Source organism: Trichechus manatus, unplaced genomic scaffold (genome assembly GCF_000243295.1).
Source record: "Trichechus manatus latirostris isolate Lorelei unplaced genomic scaffold, TriManLat1.0 scaffold00122, whole genome shotgun sequence".
In the NCBI taxonomy this organism is placed as follows: Eukaryota; Metazoa; Chordata; class Mammalia; order Sirenia; family Trichechidae; genus Trichechus; species Trichechus manatus.
The window spans coordinates 8,073,979-8,093,240 of record NW_004444058.1 but is presented as its reverse complement, the minus strand read 5'-3'; the positions used below and the strand labels follow the sequence as shown (position 1 = coordinate 8,093,240).

Genomic DNA, 19,262 nt, shown 5'->3' with positions numbered 1-19,262 from the left:
ACAGAGGGTAGTGGTTAACTAGAGTAGGATGGCTATTAAAAAAAAAAAAGAAGAACAAGCGTTGATGAGGCTGTGGAGAAATTGGAACACTTATCCACTGCTTGTGGCAACAAAAAATTTGTGCAGCCTCTGTGAAAAAGTTTGATGGTTCCTCGAAAAGCTAAAAATAAAATTATCACATGACCCAGCAATTCCACTCTTAGGTATATACCCAAAAGACTTGCAAGTAGGGACTCAAACAGATAATTGTTCATTGAGCAATGTTAATTATTCACAATAGCCAAAAGGTGGAAATGACCCCAGTGTCTATCACCAGACAAACGGTTAAATACCTTGTGGTATATCCATACAACAGAATATTATTCAGTCATAAATAGAAATGAGGTTCTGTTGCATGCTGCAACATGTGTGAATCTTGAAAACATTCTGAGTGACATAAATAAGGCACAAAAGGACAAATATTGTATGATTCCACTTACATGAGTGTCTTCATTGTTAGCTGTCACTGAGTTGGTTCCTACTCACGGCAACCCCATGTACAACAGAACAAAACACTGCTCAGTCCTACACCATCTTCACGATCATTGATATGCTCAAGTCCATTGTTGCTGCCATTGCGTATTTTGAATACCTTCCAACCTAGGGGGCTCATCTTCCAGCACTATATCAGGCAATATTCTATTGTGATCCATAGGGTTTTCACTGGCTGATTTTTGAAAGTAGATCACTAGGCCTTTCTTTCTAGTCGGTCTTAGTCTGGAAGCTCTGTTGAAACCAGTCCACCATGGGTGACCCTGCTGGTATTTGAAATACTGGTAGCATAGCTTCCAGCATCACAGCAACATGCAAGCCATCACAATATGAAAAATTGGCTCTAGAATAGGTACATTCATAGAGAGAAATTAGTTTAGAGGTTACCAGGGACTGGTGGAAAGGGGGAATGGGGAGTTATTGCTTAATGGTTACAGAGTTCCTGTTTGGAGTGATGAAAAACTTTTGGAAATAGGTAGTGGTGATGGTTGTACAACGTGGTGAATGACATTGAATTGTACATATAAAATGGTTAAAATGGCAAATTTTGTTATGTATATTTTATCACAATAAAATAATTTTAAAAAACCCAGGAGGAGAAGGTTGGAGAGGAGATGAAAGAAGAAGAGAAACAGGGAGACGGAGGAAAAGGAGGAAGCAGGTTCAAGCAGGCACCAAGACAGAGGAAACACAACCAAATCCCTGCCCCAGGAACTGCCTGCTTAGTGTGTCACATTGCCCCTGAGACTTTGTCCCCAGACTACTGATGCTCAGCTTCCCTGCAGCTGCCTCGACTAGTCTCCAACTGACCCTGTACTGTGGATTACTCCCACAAGACTCAAAACCCCGTCAGAGCATCTAATTGGCTAAGCTGAGATCCTGTGCCTAGATGGTAACACCCGAGGTGGGTAAGGCCCTTTGGCAGTCCTGCCTCCCACCTGATCTGTGCTCCCCCATAAATAAGATGGATGCTTGAATGCCAAATGGCCAGAACAGGAATGTCCGTGTCTATGGTTGGTCCACGCGTGGACCTAGTGTGGCAGAACCACCATCATTCAGTCATTCAACAAACAAATATTAAGGCCCCACCTTGTGCCAGAGGCTGGGCTAGGCTGTGGACTTGGCAGTGATTAAAACAGAAGACAAGATTCCTGTTGAGGAGCTGACATTCTACAGAGGGAGGCAAGAGAATCACAAACTGGTGAGTGCTATGAGGTGATGTGATACTTTGGACCAGGTGGTCAGACAAAGACCCTTTTGTTGTTGTTGTTAGCTGCTGTCAAACTGACTGCCAACTCATGGCAACTCCATGCACAACAGCACCAAACACTGCCCAGTCCTGTGCTATCCCCATGATTGTGGATTGGACCATGGTGATCCATAGGATTTTCAGCTGGTTTTCCAAAGTAGATCATCAGGCCTTTCTTCCTAGCCAGTCTTAGTCTGGAAGCTCTGCTGAAACCTGTTCAGCATCAGAACAACATGCGAGCCTTCATGGACAGAGAGGTAGTGGCTGTGTGTGAGGTGAATTGACTGGGAATTGAACCCAGGTCTCCACATGGAAGGTGAGAATTCTACCACTGAACCACCTCTGCCCCCAAGGGCTCTATTAAAAAAAAAAAAAACATTGCTATCAAGTCAATTCCAACTCACAGCGACCCTATAGGACAGAGTAAAACTGCCCCATAGGGTTCCCAAGGAGTGGCTGGTGGACTTGAACTGCCTACCTTTTGGTTAGAAGCTGAGCTCTTAACCACTGTACCACCAGATAATATTTGAGCAGAGACCTGAAGGATGAGGAGTAAGACATGTGAAAGTCCAAGAACATCCTGAAAGGGGGAAAGCACACACAAAGACCATGAGATTTAAACAGCTTGATGACATGGTGGTGTTGGTAACCAATGTCACGAAACAATTTGTATGTTAACTGTTTAATGAGAAATGAATTTGCTCAATAAAATAAAATAAAAATAAAAAGCTTGGTAAGTCTGAGCACCAGGTTGGCTGGTCCTTAATGATGTGAGGAATGAGTGGAGGGAGAAGAGGGAGGAGAGGTGGGCAGGGCCAGGTGATAAGTCAGGAATTAGGATTTTGTAGGTCATGGTAAGAGCTTGGATGTTCTCAACTTGACGCTCATCTCACTAAACCCACCAATTGGTCTTAAAGCCATAGTCTTCCTAACCTGGCAGGAATACCTAAATCTACTAACATGAATGAGCTTTTCCAGGAAGAAGGTCAAGAAGAAGAAATGAATGGAGCATGGAAACCTAGTATATTAGTCAACTATTGTTGCATAAAAACCCCAAACCAAACCAAACCCGTAGCCATTGAGTCGATTCGGACTCATACTGACCCTGTAGAACAGAGAGTAAAACTGCCCCATAGGGTTTCCAAGGCTGTAATCCTACGGCCACCACTCATCTGTCAGTTTGTCATAATGTGGTGGCTTGCGTGTTGTTGTGATGCTGGAAGCTATGCCACCAGTATTTCAAATACCAGCAGGGTCACCTGAGTGGTGTCATAGAAAAGGGAGAAGGGACACAGAGAGACACAGAGGGAAGACAGCCATGTGAAGACAGAGGCAGAGATTGGAGCAATGCATATACAAGCCAAGGAACGCCAAGGATCGCTGGGAACCACCAGAAGCTAGAAGAGGCCATGAAGGATCTTCCCCCAGAGCCTTCAGAGGGAGCATTGTCCTGCCAACACCTCGATTTTGGACTTCTGGCCTCCAGAACTGTGAGAGAATCAATTTCTGTTGTTTTAAGCCCCATTTACGGTATTGTATGAGAGCCCCAGGACACTAATAGGAGTGCCTGTGTGATGAAAATGGTTAAGCACCTGACTAGTAACCTAAAGGTTAGTGGTTTGAATCTACCCAGAGGCACCTCGGAAGAAAGGCCTGGTGATCTACTTCCAAAAAATCAGTCAATAAAAACCCTGAGGAGCACAGTTCGACTCTGACACACAAAGGGTAACCATGAGTCAGAATCAGCTCAACGGCAATTGGCAGGAAACTAAATGCAGCGACCTTTGCCTGAGTCATTTTGGGGGGGACTGACGGGTTCTAGAAGGAGGCCTGGTGGCACAGTGGTTAAACACTTGGCTACTAACCAAAAGGTCAGCAGTTCGAACCCACCAGCTGCTCTTTGGGAGAAGGATGTGGCAATATGCCTCCGTGAAGGTTTACAGCCTTGGAAACTCTATGGGGCAGTTCTACTCTGTCCTATAGGGTTGCTGTGAGTCAGAATCGACTCAATGGCAATACGTTTGTTTTTTGTTTTTGTTTTTGGATGGGGGCTAGAGCTATACTGATGAGTCCTTCCCACTCATGGATCAGCACGGTAACAACCTTTGTAGGAGGTGACCAGGAAGAACCAGGAAGAACCTCCTCTCCCAGCCCGGGCTTCCCACTGTCTCCTGACACCTCCTCAAGGAAAGTGACCTCGTTTCTCAAAGACAAAGCTGATTCTAGGCCATATCCCACCGGAACAAGAGACCAACTGATGTGATTATCTCCAAGAGAAAGGGGGGCACCAGCTAAAAGTAGATTCTGGTGCTCCAGAAGGGAAGACACCAAGGGACCTAGAAAGGGGTCTCTGATAATTACCTGGCAAGGGATAAAGAGATTTCAAAGCAGAGGGCACCTCCATGTAATGCCAAAGGAAAAAAGGAAAGGGGGGGGGGGAGAAAAGGAAAGCTAGAAGTTTTAGAAGATTCTCCTGCCTCTCTTCTGCTATTTCACTCTAATTAACCAAAGGGCCGAATTCCGATCCCCACTTTGTATTGTTATATAGAACAGTAGTCTCAGCAAAGATGGTTGAGAAAAGGAATTTCAGTAAAACATCCTTCATTATAAAAACCAGAGAGCTAATTTCACAAAGAAATCTAATTCCCCATTGGTCCGAGTTACAAATAATTGGGCTTCAGTATGTTGAGAGAAGGCAGATGCATGTGACAAAAACTGGCTTCATACATCCACCACCCCTCTGTCAGTCTGTCATACTGTGGTGGCTTGTGTGTTGCTGTGATGCTGGAAGCTATGCTACCAGTATTTCAAATACCAGCAGGGTCACCCATGGTGGACAGGTTTCAACGGAGCTTCCAGACGAAGACCGACTAGAAAGAAAGGCCTGGAGATCTACTTCCAAAAATCAGCCAATGAAAACTCTATGGATCACAACAGAATATTGTCTGATATAGTGCTGGAAGATGAGCCCCCTGGGTTGAAAGACACTATACAACAGCTGCAACAGTGGACTCAAGCATAACAACGATCATGAAGATGGTGCAGGATTGGGCAACATTTCGTTTTGTTGTAGATGAGGTCGCTATGAGTTGGAGTCAACTCAGTGGCAATTAACATCAACATATATAAATGTATGTGTGTGTCTGTGTGTATTTGCATGTCTATATAATGGGAAGAATGAGACAGAAGTATAGAGAAATGGCTAGAGAAAAATCAAGACTGTTCAGAATAGATATCTCTCTAGATCATAAAATTACAGATGAGTCTTATTCTCTTCATTGTGTTTTTCTGTATTTTACAAATTTTATACAACGTGCTTAGATTCCGTTCATAACATTAAAAAAACAAGGATATTTGTTAGCTTAAGAGAGGTATCAGTGCTACAACAGCAGTGAAAAATTTGCCCAGCCCTGGGGCTTATGTACGTAAGTGTTTCTGTAGCTTTTTTTTTTTTCCTTCATTTGGGTTCAGCCACACGCAGCTGAATCTCTTGGAAACTGAGAGCTAATTACAGTCCTTCTGTGGTGACTTCCAGATATCTGCTGTCTTAGTCATCTAGTACTGCTATAACACAGATATCACAGGTGGATGGCTTTAACAAACAGAAATTTATTCTCTCACAGTTTAGGAGGCTAGAAGTCCGAATTCAGGGTGCCAGCTCTAGGGGAAGACTTTCTCTCTCTGTTGGCTCTAGGGGAAGGTCCTTGTCATCAGTATTCCCCTAGGTCTAGGAGTTTCTCAGCACAGGGACCCTAGGTCCAGAGGACAAGCTCCACTCCTGGCTCTTCTTGCTTGGTGGTAATGAGGTCTCTCTCCTCTCTGCTTGATTCTGTCTTTTATATTTCAAAATAGATTACTCAAGATACAATCCAATCCTGATTGAGTCCTGCCTCATTAACATCATAGAGGTTAAGATTTACAACACGTACAATAATCACATCAGATCACAAAATGGAGGACAATCACACAATACTGGGAATCATGGCCTAGCCAAGTTGACACACATTTTTGGGGGACAGGATTCAATCCATAACACCTGCCAACCCTGGTTATGACCAGGAGGATTTGAAACCAGAACAGAAGGTAGTTCACCTATTCCTTAAACGCAGGCAGACATGTCAGTCTAGAGAAGAGTGTGCAAACAGGCAATGGAAACCAGAAGCTGCAGTTGAGTTTTGGAGGTTACTATAGACAGTCAAACTGGGGCTGGAACATGAAAAAGAGGAGATGTGGGCCACAGTGAGCAGTGGGCAGTGGTCTGCACCAATTTCAATTCTTGAATAGTGGTTTTATACATTAGGAGTGTGTTGACGTGAATGGACTGGACAGACGAAAAGCCGGAATGGGGCAGACCACAGCCCCCTTCCACCGCAGCCCTAATGGATTTCACCAGAGACCCATGTTGGAGCCCAAATCCTCCATATGTGGGTCTGGCACAAGAAGGTTTCCCCAAGTGTCTCTTGGATGTCAATGTTGCTAGCAGCCATTAAGCTGGCTCTCACTCATGGTGACCCCATGCACAACGGAACAAAACGCTGCCCGGTCCTGCACCATCTTCATGATCGGTTGCAGATTTTTGAAAGTAAATTGCCAGGCCTTTCTTCTTAGCCTGTCTTAGTCTGGAAGCTCTGCTGAAACCTGTTCAGCATCGTAGGAACAGGCAAGCCTCCACTAACAGATGGGGGGTGGCTGCACATAGGATGCATTGGCCAGGAATCCAATTCCATGTGTGTCAGAGTAGAACTGTTCTCCACAGGGTTTTCAATGGCTGCTTTTTCAGACATACATCACCAGGCTTTTCTTCTGAGGATTCTCTGGCTTCCAACCTCTAACCTTTCCGTTAATTAGCAGTCAAGCGTGTTAACCATTTGCACCAGCTGGAGACTCTGGTGGCTACAGTTTTCAGGGTCAGTGATGGCAGCTGAGGGTTCAGCAATGGTAGCCATGATGTCCTCCAGAGCCAATGTCTTTTTTTTTGGGGGGGGGGTGCTGTGGTTCTCACTATGAAGCCATCTTTTTGGTTTAGCATGCACTAAAAATCTGCTTGTATTAGCTTGCACTAAAAATTTAGCCTTCACTAAAAATCTGGAAAAAGGGTCCCTAGGTGGCGCAAACGGTTTGTGCTCAACTACTAACCCAAAGGTTGGTGGGTTTGGACCCACCCAGCAGAAGATAAGGCCTGGCGATCTGCTTCCATTAAGATTACAGCCAAGAAAACCCTATGGAGCACAGTTCTGCTCTATTACACATGGGGTCATTATGAGTCAGAATCTACTCAACAGCAACTAACAACAACAACAAAAATCTGGAGAAATGGGGAGAGTAGAGGTACCTTAGACACTAGGGTAAGCGAAGACCTCATGAAGACAGTGTAATGGAAGCTGGGTTCTGAAGATTGAAAAGGAGCCAGCCATGGGAAGCCATGGGAAGAATACGTAAAGAGTATTCCGCGCAGAGGGAACAGCAAGCCAAAAACCTTGAGTGGGAAAGAGTTTAGGGCTCCTAAGAGCAGGAAGTAGACAAATGTGGCTGGAGGGTACGAAGCAACAGGGAGAAGGATACAGATGAGTTCCGCCTTCTCAAAGTGCCGGAACTCCAAGGCACATCTACCACGCTCCAAAGTGAAAACTCCATCCAACGCCTCTCCCCTCCCCCATGTCTGGAACGCCCCAACCTCTCCCTTCCCCCATTCCCGGCTGCGTTATTGGCCCTGTCACCATGGCGATGGGCGCTCTCAGTTCCACTCACTCTGCAGAGCGAGGAAGGAGTTCCGTGAGGTTGGGAATTCGTGCCCCTTCGCTTGAGGGTCCAGGGCTAGGCCAGGGCGCCAGGTAGTCACCATGCCGGTGTTGATCCCCCCGGCTGAGCGCAGCCAGGACACGCGTGTGGGGGCTCCAGCATGGCGCGAGGCGGCCCGGGCCATCACGCAGAAGGCGCACCAGGTGACTGACAGCTGCGGTCAGGAGGCGGTGACTATGTGGCAGCCCAAGGACAGCGTGCGGGACCCGCACGTGGCGCGCCACCTCTGCCGCGCCGCCTACATCGAGCCGTGGCGCTTTCGCGTGGAGATGGTCAAGGGCGGCGGCACTGTGGAGCAGCCGCCGCCCGGCGAGGGCATCACTCTGTGGAAAAGCAAGATGAAGCCGCCTGCGTGGCACACCCGCCTGCCTCTACCCCTGCACCGCGACGCGCGCGCCCTGCAGACAGCAGAGGTTGTGCAGGCGCACGCGCGCGGAGCGCGCCTCACTGCCGCGCGCCTGGGCCGCGCGCAGCACCAGATCAATGGACAGCTCCGGCAGCTTCTGCGCCAGCGCGAAGCCACTGACCACAGGCTCAGCGAGGTGCGCAAGGGCCTGCTCATTAACCAGCAGAGCGTCAAGCTGCGCGGCTACCGGCCCAAGTCTGAGAAGGTGGGACCCCCCTCCCCAGCCTCTGCTCCTAGTGCTGAGCCTGGGAGGAAAAACTCTCTCCGGAAAGTGAACATCCCCCAAACCCCAACCCCAGTGGGTGAGGGCAAGGTGAGGACACCCCAAGATGAGGTGCCTCGGCCCCCAGACCCACATAAGACTCTCCCCAAAAGGGGTGAGATCCTCAGCTACCAGGCCCTGAGGCAGAAACACTCCAATTGCCAAGTCAGAGAGGGTAGGACCCGGGAGTCAGACTAGATTAAATTCTTCGCAAAGAATAAAATCCACAACCTCCAGCCAGGAGGATAAAAGCTGCCACCCAGCCCCCCAGGCCCAGAGGGTGAGACCCTTCCATGGGCTGAGACCGTTAACACCCCAATCCCAGTGAAAACACACGCCTGGTCCCCAGCTGAGGAGAGTCAGCGGGTCCCAATCCCAGATGAAACTCTCCCCAACATGTGAAAAAATCCAACCCCTACCCCCAGCCTCAGGGCATGAGAATCCTTCCTCAGGCCTTATCCGGGGAGAAAGAAAGAGGTGGTGCCTATAGAGTGGGACCCCTGGCTTCCAGCCCCCTTGAGTTAAGCCCCAGCCAGGGAGGAAGCATGAGACCCTAATCTGAGCTTCCTAAAGAGAAACCCCCAACTTCTACTCCAAAAAGTGAGAACCTTCAGACACCTACTCCCAGCCACTAGTTCCAGACAGTAGGAACCCATAAAGGCAACTCCCATCCCTATGAAGAGATTCCCTCCACTTCTAGCAGGGAAAAGAGATAAGACCACCTTGAAGGAAGGGATACCAACCTCCAAGCCCCAGGGAGTAAGAACAACCCTTCCCCAAGTTGAGTCACCTCCATCCCAGCCCACTGGGCTTCTACCTGGAAAAGAAGCCCCCAGCCTCACTCACCAGAAGGTAAGACACCTCGAAGTAAGAGTCCCCTGAAAAGATAAATTCTTCTCAGAAAATGAAGCACCCAAAGAGTGACAGTGCTCCCAACTCCATGCTCCTGTTAAACAAAAAATCCTGACAAAGCGAAATTTAAAGAGTTTGTTTGGTTTCAAAAGGATTCATGAATCCGCAGCATGGTCCCAGCAAAACTAGGTAGCGCTTCCCCAAATGAAAGCAAGCTGAGATTTTAAATAAAAAAAACAGAGAGAAAGACAAAACAGAGCATTTTATATATATTTCATGCAGACAGCGGGTTGTACAAAGCGTTGTCTTATCTAATCAAATGGGTCTGTTTAAAGTCTGTCTTAGTCATCTAGTGCTGCTATAACAAAAATGTCACAAGTGGATGCCTTTATCAAACAGAAGTTTATTCTCTTACAGTCTAATAGGCTAGAAGTCCAAAGTCCAGTTCTAGGGGAAGTCTCTCTCTCTCTCTCTCTCTGTCAGCTCTGGAAGAAGGTCCTTGTCATCCATCTTCCCCAGGTCTAGGAGCTTCTCAGCACAAGAATCCTGGGTTCAAAGGACGTGCTGTGCTCCTGGCACTACTTGCTTGGTGGTACGAGGTCCCCATGTCACTCTGCTTGATTCTGTCTTTTATATCTCAAAAGAGATTGACTTAAAACACAACCTAATCTTGTAGATTGAGTCCTGCCTCATTAACATAATTGCCTCTAATCCTGCCTCATTAACATCACAGAGGTAGGATTTACAACACAAAAGAACAGCAGATGACAAAATGGTGGACAATCACACAAAACTGGGAATCATGGCCTAGCCAAGTTGACACTTATTTTTGGGGGACACAATTCAATCCATGACAAGGTCTAAGCTGAAATGGCTAAGTGAATAGGCTAGTCAAGATGGTGTGCACAAGAAAAAAAGTGTTTGTGTGTACCAATGAAGTCAAATGTTGGTGTTAGTTGCAGTTGAGTCAATTCCTGCTCATGGAGACCCTATGTGTACAGAGTAGAACTGCTCCATAGGGTTTTCAAGGCTGTAACCTTTCAGAAGCAGATTGCCAGGCCTGTCTTCTGAGGCACCTCTGGGTGGCTTCAAACAGCCAGCCTTTCGGCTAGTAGAGTGAAACCTGCGAAAGCTTGAGCCTGTGTAGGGTAGAAACCTGTCAGAGAAAGAAAACTGAAATATTTTTCACTAATAGAGAGCGACAGAAAAGCGGTAAGACTGCATCCTGTCAAAGGTGGAAAACTTGTGAGACCCAGAAAAACGAGGCAGTCTGTCAAGTTCCGGCTCTCACAGGTTTCACTGTGCTTGGGCTCTTAATCCTTTGCACCACCCAGGAGGGATCCAAATGAGGGAAGAGTAGAATTTTTCAGGCCTTTTGAACTCCAGCAAGTCTGGACGACACAGTACAAATTTAACACTTCAAACCTAGAGTTCATGAGGTTAGCAAGTTCCCTAACCTGGACAGAGAAATCTCCCTCTAGCCCTCTCCTGAGGGTGAGAGAGACTCTCCTCATTGTCCTAGGTCCCTGACAAGGCTGACAGCATGCTGACATGGGAGGAAGAGGAGCTGAAGGCCTTGAAGAGGAAGATGGAGACAGATATGGAAAAATCAGAGACACTGCTTAAGGTTGGGAGCACCTGAGATCAAGTTAGAGGGGCTGGAGGGGGCATCCCCAGCTGCCTGATGGGCAAACCACTGTGGCCTTGGGGACTGTAACAACAGCAAATCCCTCAGCCTACCCACATTGTTTTGTTGTTAGTTGTCGTTGAGTCAGCTCCGACTCATAGTGACCCCATGTGTGCAGAGTAGAACTGTGCTCCATAGGGTTCTCAAGGCTGTGACCTTTTAGAAGCAGATCACCAGGCCTTTCTTCCAAGGTGCCTCTGAGTGGGTTTGAACCGCCAACTTTTTGGCTAGTAGTCAAGGGTTTCACCCAGGGACCGCCACTGAGCTGACACCATATTTGCACTTTGTAAAATGGAAAAACTGAGGCTCAGTGAGATGGAGTTGAGTCTTAAACTAACAATGGACACCAAGGCTGTGCCAAGCCCTACACAGTCACTGAGTTGACTCCTTCATTACTCCTATGAAATAGAAACTAGGATCCCCTCCTTCCAAAAAAAAAAAAAAGTAAACTCATTGCCACTGAGTCAATTCTGACTCACAACAACTCTATAGGACAGAGTAGAACTGCCCCGTAGGGTTTCCAAGGAGGGCCTGGTGGATTCAAACTGCCAACCTTTTGGTTAGCAGCCATAGATCTTAACCACTACGCCACCAAAGTTTCCATGCCCTCTTTAGAGACAGGGAAATTGAGGTTCAGAGAGAGATGGCTTCACCCAAGGCACAAAACTAGCCAGTGGTGCAGCTGAGGTTTCGGCTCGAATGTCTTGAGTCTAAAGTTCCTGGGTAGTGCAAACGGTTTGTGCTTGATTACTAATTGAAAGGTTGGAGGTTCAAACCCAACCAGCGGCTCTGCAGGAGAAACCTGGTGGTCTGTTTCTGTAAAAATTTCAGGCAAGAAAACCCTATGGGGCAGTTCTGCCGTAACACCTGGGGTCGCCATGAGTTGGAATCAACTGGATGGCAACCGGTTTGGTTTTTTGGTCTTCAGTCTGGTTCTTTATATTGTAAGATGTGCTCCACCTTTCTCTGCTCCAGCCAGAGATGCTCTCTCACTGTGTCCTTGGCTCTTGCGACGAGGATTTCTTTACCAGAGCGCTGATGGAGATGGGAGAGGCATTGGTGGTTCAGTGGTAGAAGTCTCACTCCTTTCTGGCTGCAGCAACAGCTGGAGAGAGAGGGTCAGATTGGAGGCAGAAAAGCTTTGCAGCCTCCAAGCCTCAAGCCCCCACCTGGAAAAACCACTTCCAGCCACCTCCCCACCTTCCAGCTCTGCTTTCTCCCCAGACTCCCTCTCCTTCCTTGCCTCCAGGCCCTGGCCTCCTGCAGAGACACTCTAGTCTACTGCTTTAAGGAGCGGCTCCAAGCTGTGGAATTAATGAACCAACCGCTGGACAAGGTTCTGGAGCAGGCCGGCCGCCACTCTTGGGTGGACCTCTCCCGGGTCCCCAGCGCTCGCTCTCAGGGCCAGAAAACGCCACCTCCAGACCCCGTGGGCACGTATACTCCAGGTAGCCCCCCTCCCCAAGGAGCCCCTTGGTCATTGGTGCACCTCTTCTCCATCCACTGCTGCCCCTTGAGCTCAACCAAATGAGAGCTGAAAGTGAGTCCCCAGCCGAGCTCCCCGCTCTTGCGTAGCTCCTCTCCAGCGCAGTCCTGCTTCCCACACTGGAGAGCCCTCACTCCATCTCTGGCTTGAACCAGAATCCCCGTCTCTGCTTCTAGGGAAACCCACCAAAGACGCTACTCATTCTGTCCCCACTAACGCCCCCTCCCCTGGACTTTATCCTAGCCCTCCGTCCCTCGGTAAAGCCCCCTCACCCAGGGCCAGCCACCACCTGAGACTAGAGAGGGGAGCGCACAAAGCCGGGGTCTGGGCATGGCGGGCTTGGCGCCCCACTTGCGTCCCGCCCTACCTCAGAGTGCGCGGGGGCGCTGTACGAGGCCAAGCGGTTGCTGCTGGAGTCCAAGGACACTTTGGTGGACATGGCAAAGAACGAGGCGCACGTCCGGGAGCAACAGCTGTTGATCAGTGACCGTGTATGCGCCACGCTGGCCCAGAAGATGCGCGAGACCACGGAGCTGAAGGTGGCTGCGGCTGTGGCGGCTTGGAGATGGGAGGGAGAGAGGGGGGCCGGGGAACCAGCGTGATCGCCTCTCTGTATCGCCAGGAAAGAATGAACATGACACTGGGACTAATGAGGGGCACTATCAACCGGTGCACAAAATTCAACCAAGAAATGTACATCACCCGCGGCCTCATCAAGGTGCACTTGGAGGGGGTGGGTCTGCGCTGAGTGGCGAGGGCGTGCCCGGGCAGGTGGGCCTCACTGCTCTGCACACCACCCTCCACTAGGGTCCCCTGTCGAAAAGTCACCTGGAGACTCGAGAGAAGCTGGACAGACCCCTGGTTCGCGTGTACCAGAGGCACGTGGGCACCCAACTCCCCGAGGCCATGAGCCTCGCCCAGGTACTCTCCTCCCTACCCTCTTCTGGTACAGCCCCTCCCTGGCAAGGCACCTTCCCCAGGCACACCAGGCCCAGGTAAGACTTTTATCCAGGTAGCCTCTCCTTCATCCCCTGCCCAGGTAGGGCCCTTCATCACCCACACCTCTGGCTTAAGTCCCCTCAACCCCTTTCCACCCCTCCCTGCTCCCTCAAGGTACAGACCCTCCCTCAGCCTGGCCCTGAGGGGGTACCTTCTGCATTCACACCTTGCCCAGGTACGCTTCCCCGTCCCAAGTCTTCCTGACTCCTCACTCTCCAGGTGCAGTCCTTCTCTCAGCCCCGCCCCGACGCGGGTTCTTTTTCAAGCACACCTGGCCCAGATGTGTCTCCCCGCCCCATCCGAGGCCCTCCCCTCTTCAGCTGTGCGCCTCCCTGGCAGGACTCGTCCACACACACACCTGGCTCAGATGTGGCCGCCCACCCTAGACAGCGACCCGCCCTCTGCCCAGTCCGCCTTGCCCCAGCACAGCTCCGCCCCTCTACAGAGCACTGACAAGCTGCAGCGCCACATCGTGAACATGGAGAAGAACCTGAACCAGCTGCTGGCAGCGCGCCAGCACCTTACCAGGAGCCTCAACTGTAAGAAGACTGGGCACGACGTGGACTACAACGTGGTGCGCCTGCGCCTTCGCCAGCGGCACCCGCACGTGTGCTACCAGCAGGCGCAGCTCCTGGTCAACGACTGGGATCCGCGCACGCCACCGCAACGCCAGTCTGGCACGGCCCCCAAGTGACGGGCGCCCACCCTCCCCCACCCCACCTAGCTGGTCCTGCACAGACAGTGCCCTCCCTGTCCCAGACCCACTCTCCCTCGGAGCGCCCTCTGGCAGAATTATAATTTAAAATAATTGCTGTTTATTAAGCACTTACTGTATGTCAATTTGTGAGGACAGTGGTGGTTCAGAGGTCCCTGAGTGGTGCAAACAGATTGCTCTTGACTACTAACCTAAAGGTTGGCAGTTCAAACCCACCCAGAGGCACTAAGGAAGAAAGGCCTGGCGATCTGCTTCTGTAAAGATTACAGCCGGGAAAACTGTGTGAAGCAGTTCTACTCTGTAATATATGGGGTTGCCATAAGTCAGAATCCACTCAACAGCAATGGGCGTGTTTTTTGGTTTTGGTGGTTCAGTAGCAGAATTCTCATCTTCCATGTGGAAGACCTGGGTTCAACTCCCGGCCAACGCACTTCATGTGCAGCCACCACCTGTCTTGTCTGTGGAGGCTTGAGTGTTGCTATGATGCTGAACAGGTTTCAGTGGAACTTCTGGGCTAAGAAGGACTAGGAAGAAAAGCCTGGCAATCTACTTCTGAAAACCAGCCAATGAATGAAAACCCTATGGATCACAACGATTCAATCCACAACTGATCATGGGGATGGCACAGGACCCGGCAGCATTTTGTTCCGTTGTACATGGGGCCACCATTAGTCAGGTGACTGGAAGGCAGCAATAATAACATACGTCAATTATTTACCCTACAACACGTGATAGGTGGTGTATTCTGGAAGGATGGGTTTGGGCTCCAGGGCAGCTGGGCTCAAATCCTGGCCCTCACTTTCAAACAAGTCCCTGCCCCTCTCTAGCCTCAGTCTCTCTGCCTGCAAGATGGAGACAACTGCAGCAGCACCTACCTCAAATGGTTGTCCTGAGGATAGATGAGCACATACGGGTAAGTCCTGTACAATGGTGGCTGCATGTAGTATGTCCTCAGGGCATGTAAGCCTTTATCCTCATTTACAGCTGAGAAAACTGAGGCATGCGAGTTAAGTGGCTTACCTAAGGTCACACAACTAGTAAGCCCAGAGCTGGAAATTTTAATGCCTAACACTAGAGCCTGCTCTCTAAACAAGACTCCTCGGAGTTCCCCTCTATCCTCAGTCTCTTAGATAAACATTGGTTCGCTCTACTTTCGGCCTTTAATGGCATTCGCCCCCTCCCCCTACCCCACTAGGATGAAGCTTCCCCTGGGGCTCTCTCCATGGAGGCTGTTCACTCTCCCTGACCCCAAGTAGCTCACTCAGGGAGGTGAGAGGGAGTCCTCTCCACTGTCTCTTGCCCTATTCTGCATTTGCCTCTTGTGGAGGGTGGGGGGTGGGGACTGTTCTTTCAAACAAAATGCCAGACATCCTTGATCACCATTTATTGAATTCCTACAAAGTGCTAGGTTCTGTACCAGCAGATGGCAGCAACGAGCAGGACTGACATGGTCCATGGCCTCAAGGTGTGCACAAGTTCATTAGGTGCAGCTGACATAATTGTCCTCCTACAGGAAGCTTGCCCTGACTGCATCCACCCATCCAGGCACAGTTCGGTTCCTCCATGGTGTTCCCATAACCTCTTGGATGCCTTCCCGGCTCAGGCTCAGAGCTGCTCACACCACCTTGTGATTGTTATCTGCTCTCTTCTGGAAGATCCTACAGCAGGGCATAATAGAGTAGGGGGTGCTGATTCGAGCCATAAATATCTCCAGAGCAATGGCTCTAGGCCAGAGGCTGTGTTAGGTGCTGGAGTTATCACATGGACCAAAACAGACATGGTCCCTCCCTCATAGAGATGGCAGTCCATATGCCCAGATATACCCTCAGGAGTGTTGTCATCTGTTTGGCAAAGCCAGGATGTAACATCACATGGATGTAACATAGTCTGGTCAATATTTTACAGAGAAGGAAATGAAGCTCAGAGAGGTCAGTTCATTTACCCAGGGTCACATAGGCAGCAAGGGGAAAAGCAGGATTTAAACCTGGGTTTGAATCCATGCTCTGTTCCTTGCTCCACCCTGCAAGTATCAACCATGTGCTCATCATTATCTTCACTGGTTCCCCCCACAACAACCATGTTATAGTTTGAATTGTGTCTCCTCAAAATATGTTGGAATCCTAACCCCTATACCTGTGGATGCAATTCTATTTGAAAACGTGGATTTCTTTGTTACGTTAATTAGATCATACTCAAGTTGTTGTTGTTAGTTTGCACCCCATGTGTGCAGAGTAAAACTTCTCCATAGGGCTTTCAAGGCTGTGATCTTTCGGAAGCAAATCACCAGGCCTGTCTTCTGAGGCACCTCTGGGTAGGTTCAAATCACCAACCTTCCAGCTAGTAGTTGAACATTTAACTGTTTGTGCCACCCAAGTAGGGTGGGTTATAAATCTAGTCACCTGTGAGTTATAAACAGACCAGAATAGACACAGAGACACATTGGGGGAGAGGAAGAGAGATGCCATGTGAGGATTTCAACAAGCCAAGGAACCAAGGAATGCTAGGGACTACCAACAAGGAAGAAATCGACATGGCTGAGACCCTGATTAGGACTTCTAGCCTCCAGAACTGTAAGAAAATAAGTGTATGTTCTTCAAAGCCACCCACGTGTGGTATTTGTGTTATAGCAGCCCAAGGAGACTAAGACAAACCATGGGGGAGAGGGACATTATGCCCATTTGACAGATAGGCAAATGCACAGAGGGGGAGACAGCCCTCCCAGGACCACAGCACTGGGAAGGAGTAGGGCTGGGATGAAAACCACCTATACTTGATTTGGAAGCTTTGGACATCACGGCCAGCTCCCTTGACTCAAGAGGGACCCTACACTTGGTAGAGGTGTACTTCAGGGCCCCTGGGGCTCATACTTCCACGTGAAGGTCCCCTTCAGACACTTCCTCCCAGTCTCATTTGAGACACCCACAGGAAGTAGATGGCCCATTCAAAGTGGGTGATTTGAAGGAAGTTTAATAAAGAGACTATTTTCAAAGATGCGGGCAGGGTGGAGGGAAAACCTAAGGGACAGTAGTGGGCCAAGAAGCTGGGACACAGTAAGCAAGCATAAAATAAATAAACATAATAACTTATTGATGGCTCAAGACAACAGTCAATATCAAATCACATAAAGAGGCAATCCATGATGCATCAGAAAGCTCCCAAAATAAAGAATCTAGAAATTTCCAGAGGTGGAAAATTTCTTAGAATTACAGGAGGCAGAATACAAAAGATTAATATACAGAACTCTTCAATAAATTAGGAAGGAAATTAAGCAAAATGCAGAACACGCAATAGAGGAAATTAAAAAGATTAGAGAAGAGCATAATGACAAATTTAACAGGCTGCAAGAATCCACAGACAGACAGCAATCAGAAATACAGAAGATTAACAACAAAATTTCAGAATTAGACAACTCAATAGAAAGTCATAGGAGAAGAATTGAGCTAATGGAAGTCAGAATAAGTGAGACTGAAGATAAAGCACTTGACACCAACTTATTTAAGGAAAAATCAGATAAAAAGATTTTAAAAAATGAAGAAACCCTAAAAATTATGTGGGACTCTATCAAGAGGAATAACCTACGAGTGATTGGAGTACCAGAACAGGGAAGGATAAAAGAAAATACAGAAAGAATTGCTGAAGAATTGTTGGCAGAAAACATCCCTGATATCGTGAAAGATGACAAGATATCTATCCAAGATGCTCACCGAACCCCACATAAGGTAGATCCCAAAAGAAAGTCACCAAGACATAGTATAATCAAACTTGCCAAAACCAAAGATAAAGAGAATTTTAAAAGTGACTAAGGATGAACAAAAAGTCATCTACAAAGGAGTCAATAAGAATAAGTTTGGATTACTCAGCAGAAACCATGCAGGCAAGAAGGCAATGGGATGACATATGTAAAGCCTTGAAGGGAAAAAATTGCCAGCCAAGAATTCTATATCCAGCAAAACTGTCTGTCAAATATGATGGCAAAATTAGGGCATTTCCAGACAAACAGAAATTTAGGGAATTTGCAAAAACCAAACCAAAATTACAAGAACTACTAAAGAAAGACCTCTAGTTAGAAAATCAGTAACATCAGATATCAACCCAGATAGGAAAGTCACAAAAATAAATAAAAGCTAAAACACTGAAAATAAGGAAATAGATGTCAATATGTAGAAGATAGCAAGATTCAAACAAAAAAGAGGGACTTAAAAAATGTAAACATAGGTTTTTCATATGGAGAGGAAGTCAAGGCAATACAAAGAAATAAAAGACTGGTATAAACGTAGAAAAATAGGGGTAAATATTAAGGTAACCACAACGGAAACTAACAATCCAACAAGTCAAAATAAAAAAACTACAAAAATACAAAGACTCAGCAAACACAAAATCAACAATGAAAAAGATGAAAAGAAAATACATAAAGAAAAACGACAGCACAGAAAATTAAGGGGAACAAAGAAACTGTGAACAACACACAAAAAAGACTTCAAAATGACAGCACTAAACTCATACCTATCAATAACTGTGCTGAATGTAAATAGACTAAATGCACCAATAAAGACAGAGAGTGGCAGATTGCATAAAAAAACAAAATCCGTCTATATGCTGCCTACAAGAGACACACCTTAGACTTAAAGACACGAACAAATTAAACTCAAAGGATGGAAAAAATATATCAAACAAACAACACTCAAAAAAGAGCAGGAGTGGCAATATTATTCTCTGAAAAAATAGACTTTAAAGTAAAATCCACCACAAAGGATAAAGAAGGGCACTATATAATGATTAAAGGGTCAATACACCAAGAGGACATAACTATAATAAATATTTATGCACCCAACGACAGGGCTCCAAAATACATAAAACAAACTCTAACAGCACTGAAAAGAGAGACAGACAGCTCCACAACAGTAGTAGGAGACTTCAACACACCACTTCCGGTGAAGGACAGAACATCCAGAAAGAAGCACGACACAGACATGGAACAGCTAAATGCTACAATCAACCAACTTGATCTCATACACATATACCAAACACTCCACCCAACAGCAGTCAAGTACACTTTCTTTTCCAACGCACATGGCACATTCTCCAGAGTAGACTACATATTAGGCCATAAAGCAAGCCTTAACAAAATCCAAAGCATCAAAATATTACAAAGCATCTTTTCTGACCATAAAGCCATAAAAGTAGAAATCAACAACACAAAAAGCAAGGAAAAAAAATCAAACACATGGAAACTGAACAATACCTTGCTCAGAAATGACTGGGTTATAGAAGAAATT

General features: G+C 47.6%; 1 protein-coding gene across 1 annotated transcript; it reads left to right on the top strand.

Moving 5' to 3' along the window:
- The first annotated feature begins 7,620 nt into the window (after window positions 1-7,620).
- Window positions 7,621-13,965, top strand: TEKTL1 (tektin like 1). Its single transcript, XM_004384529.1, has 7 exons — window positions 7,621-8,190; window positions 10,622-10,726; window positions 12,036-12,234; window positions 12,645-12,811; window positions 12,895-12,990; window positions 13,080-13,193; window positions 13,717-13,965. The coding sequence occupies exons 1-7, from the start codon at window positions 7,621-7,623 to the stop codon at window positions 13,963-13,965; spliced, it is 1,500 nt and encodes a 499-aa protein (XP_004384586.1).
- Window positions 13,966-19,262: the final 5,297 nt, after the last annotated feature.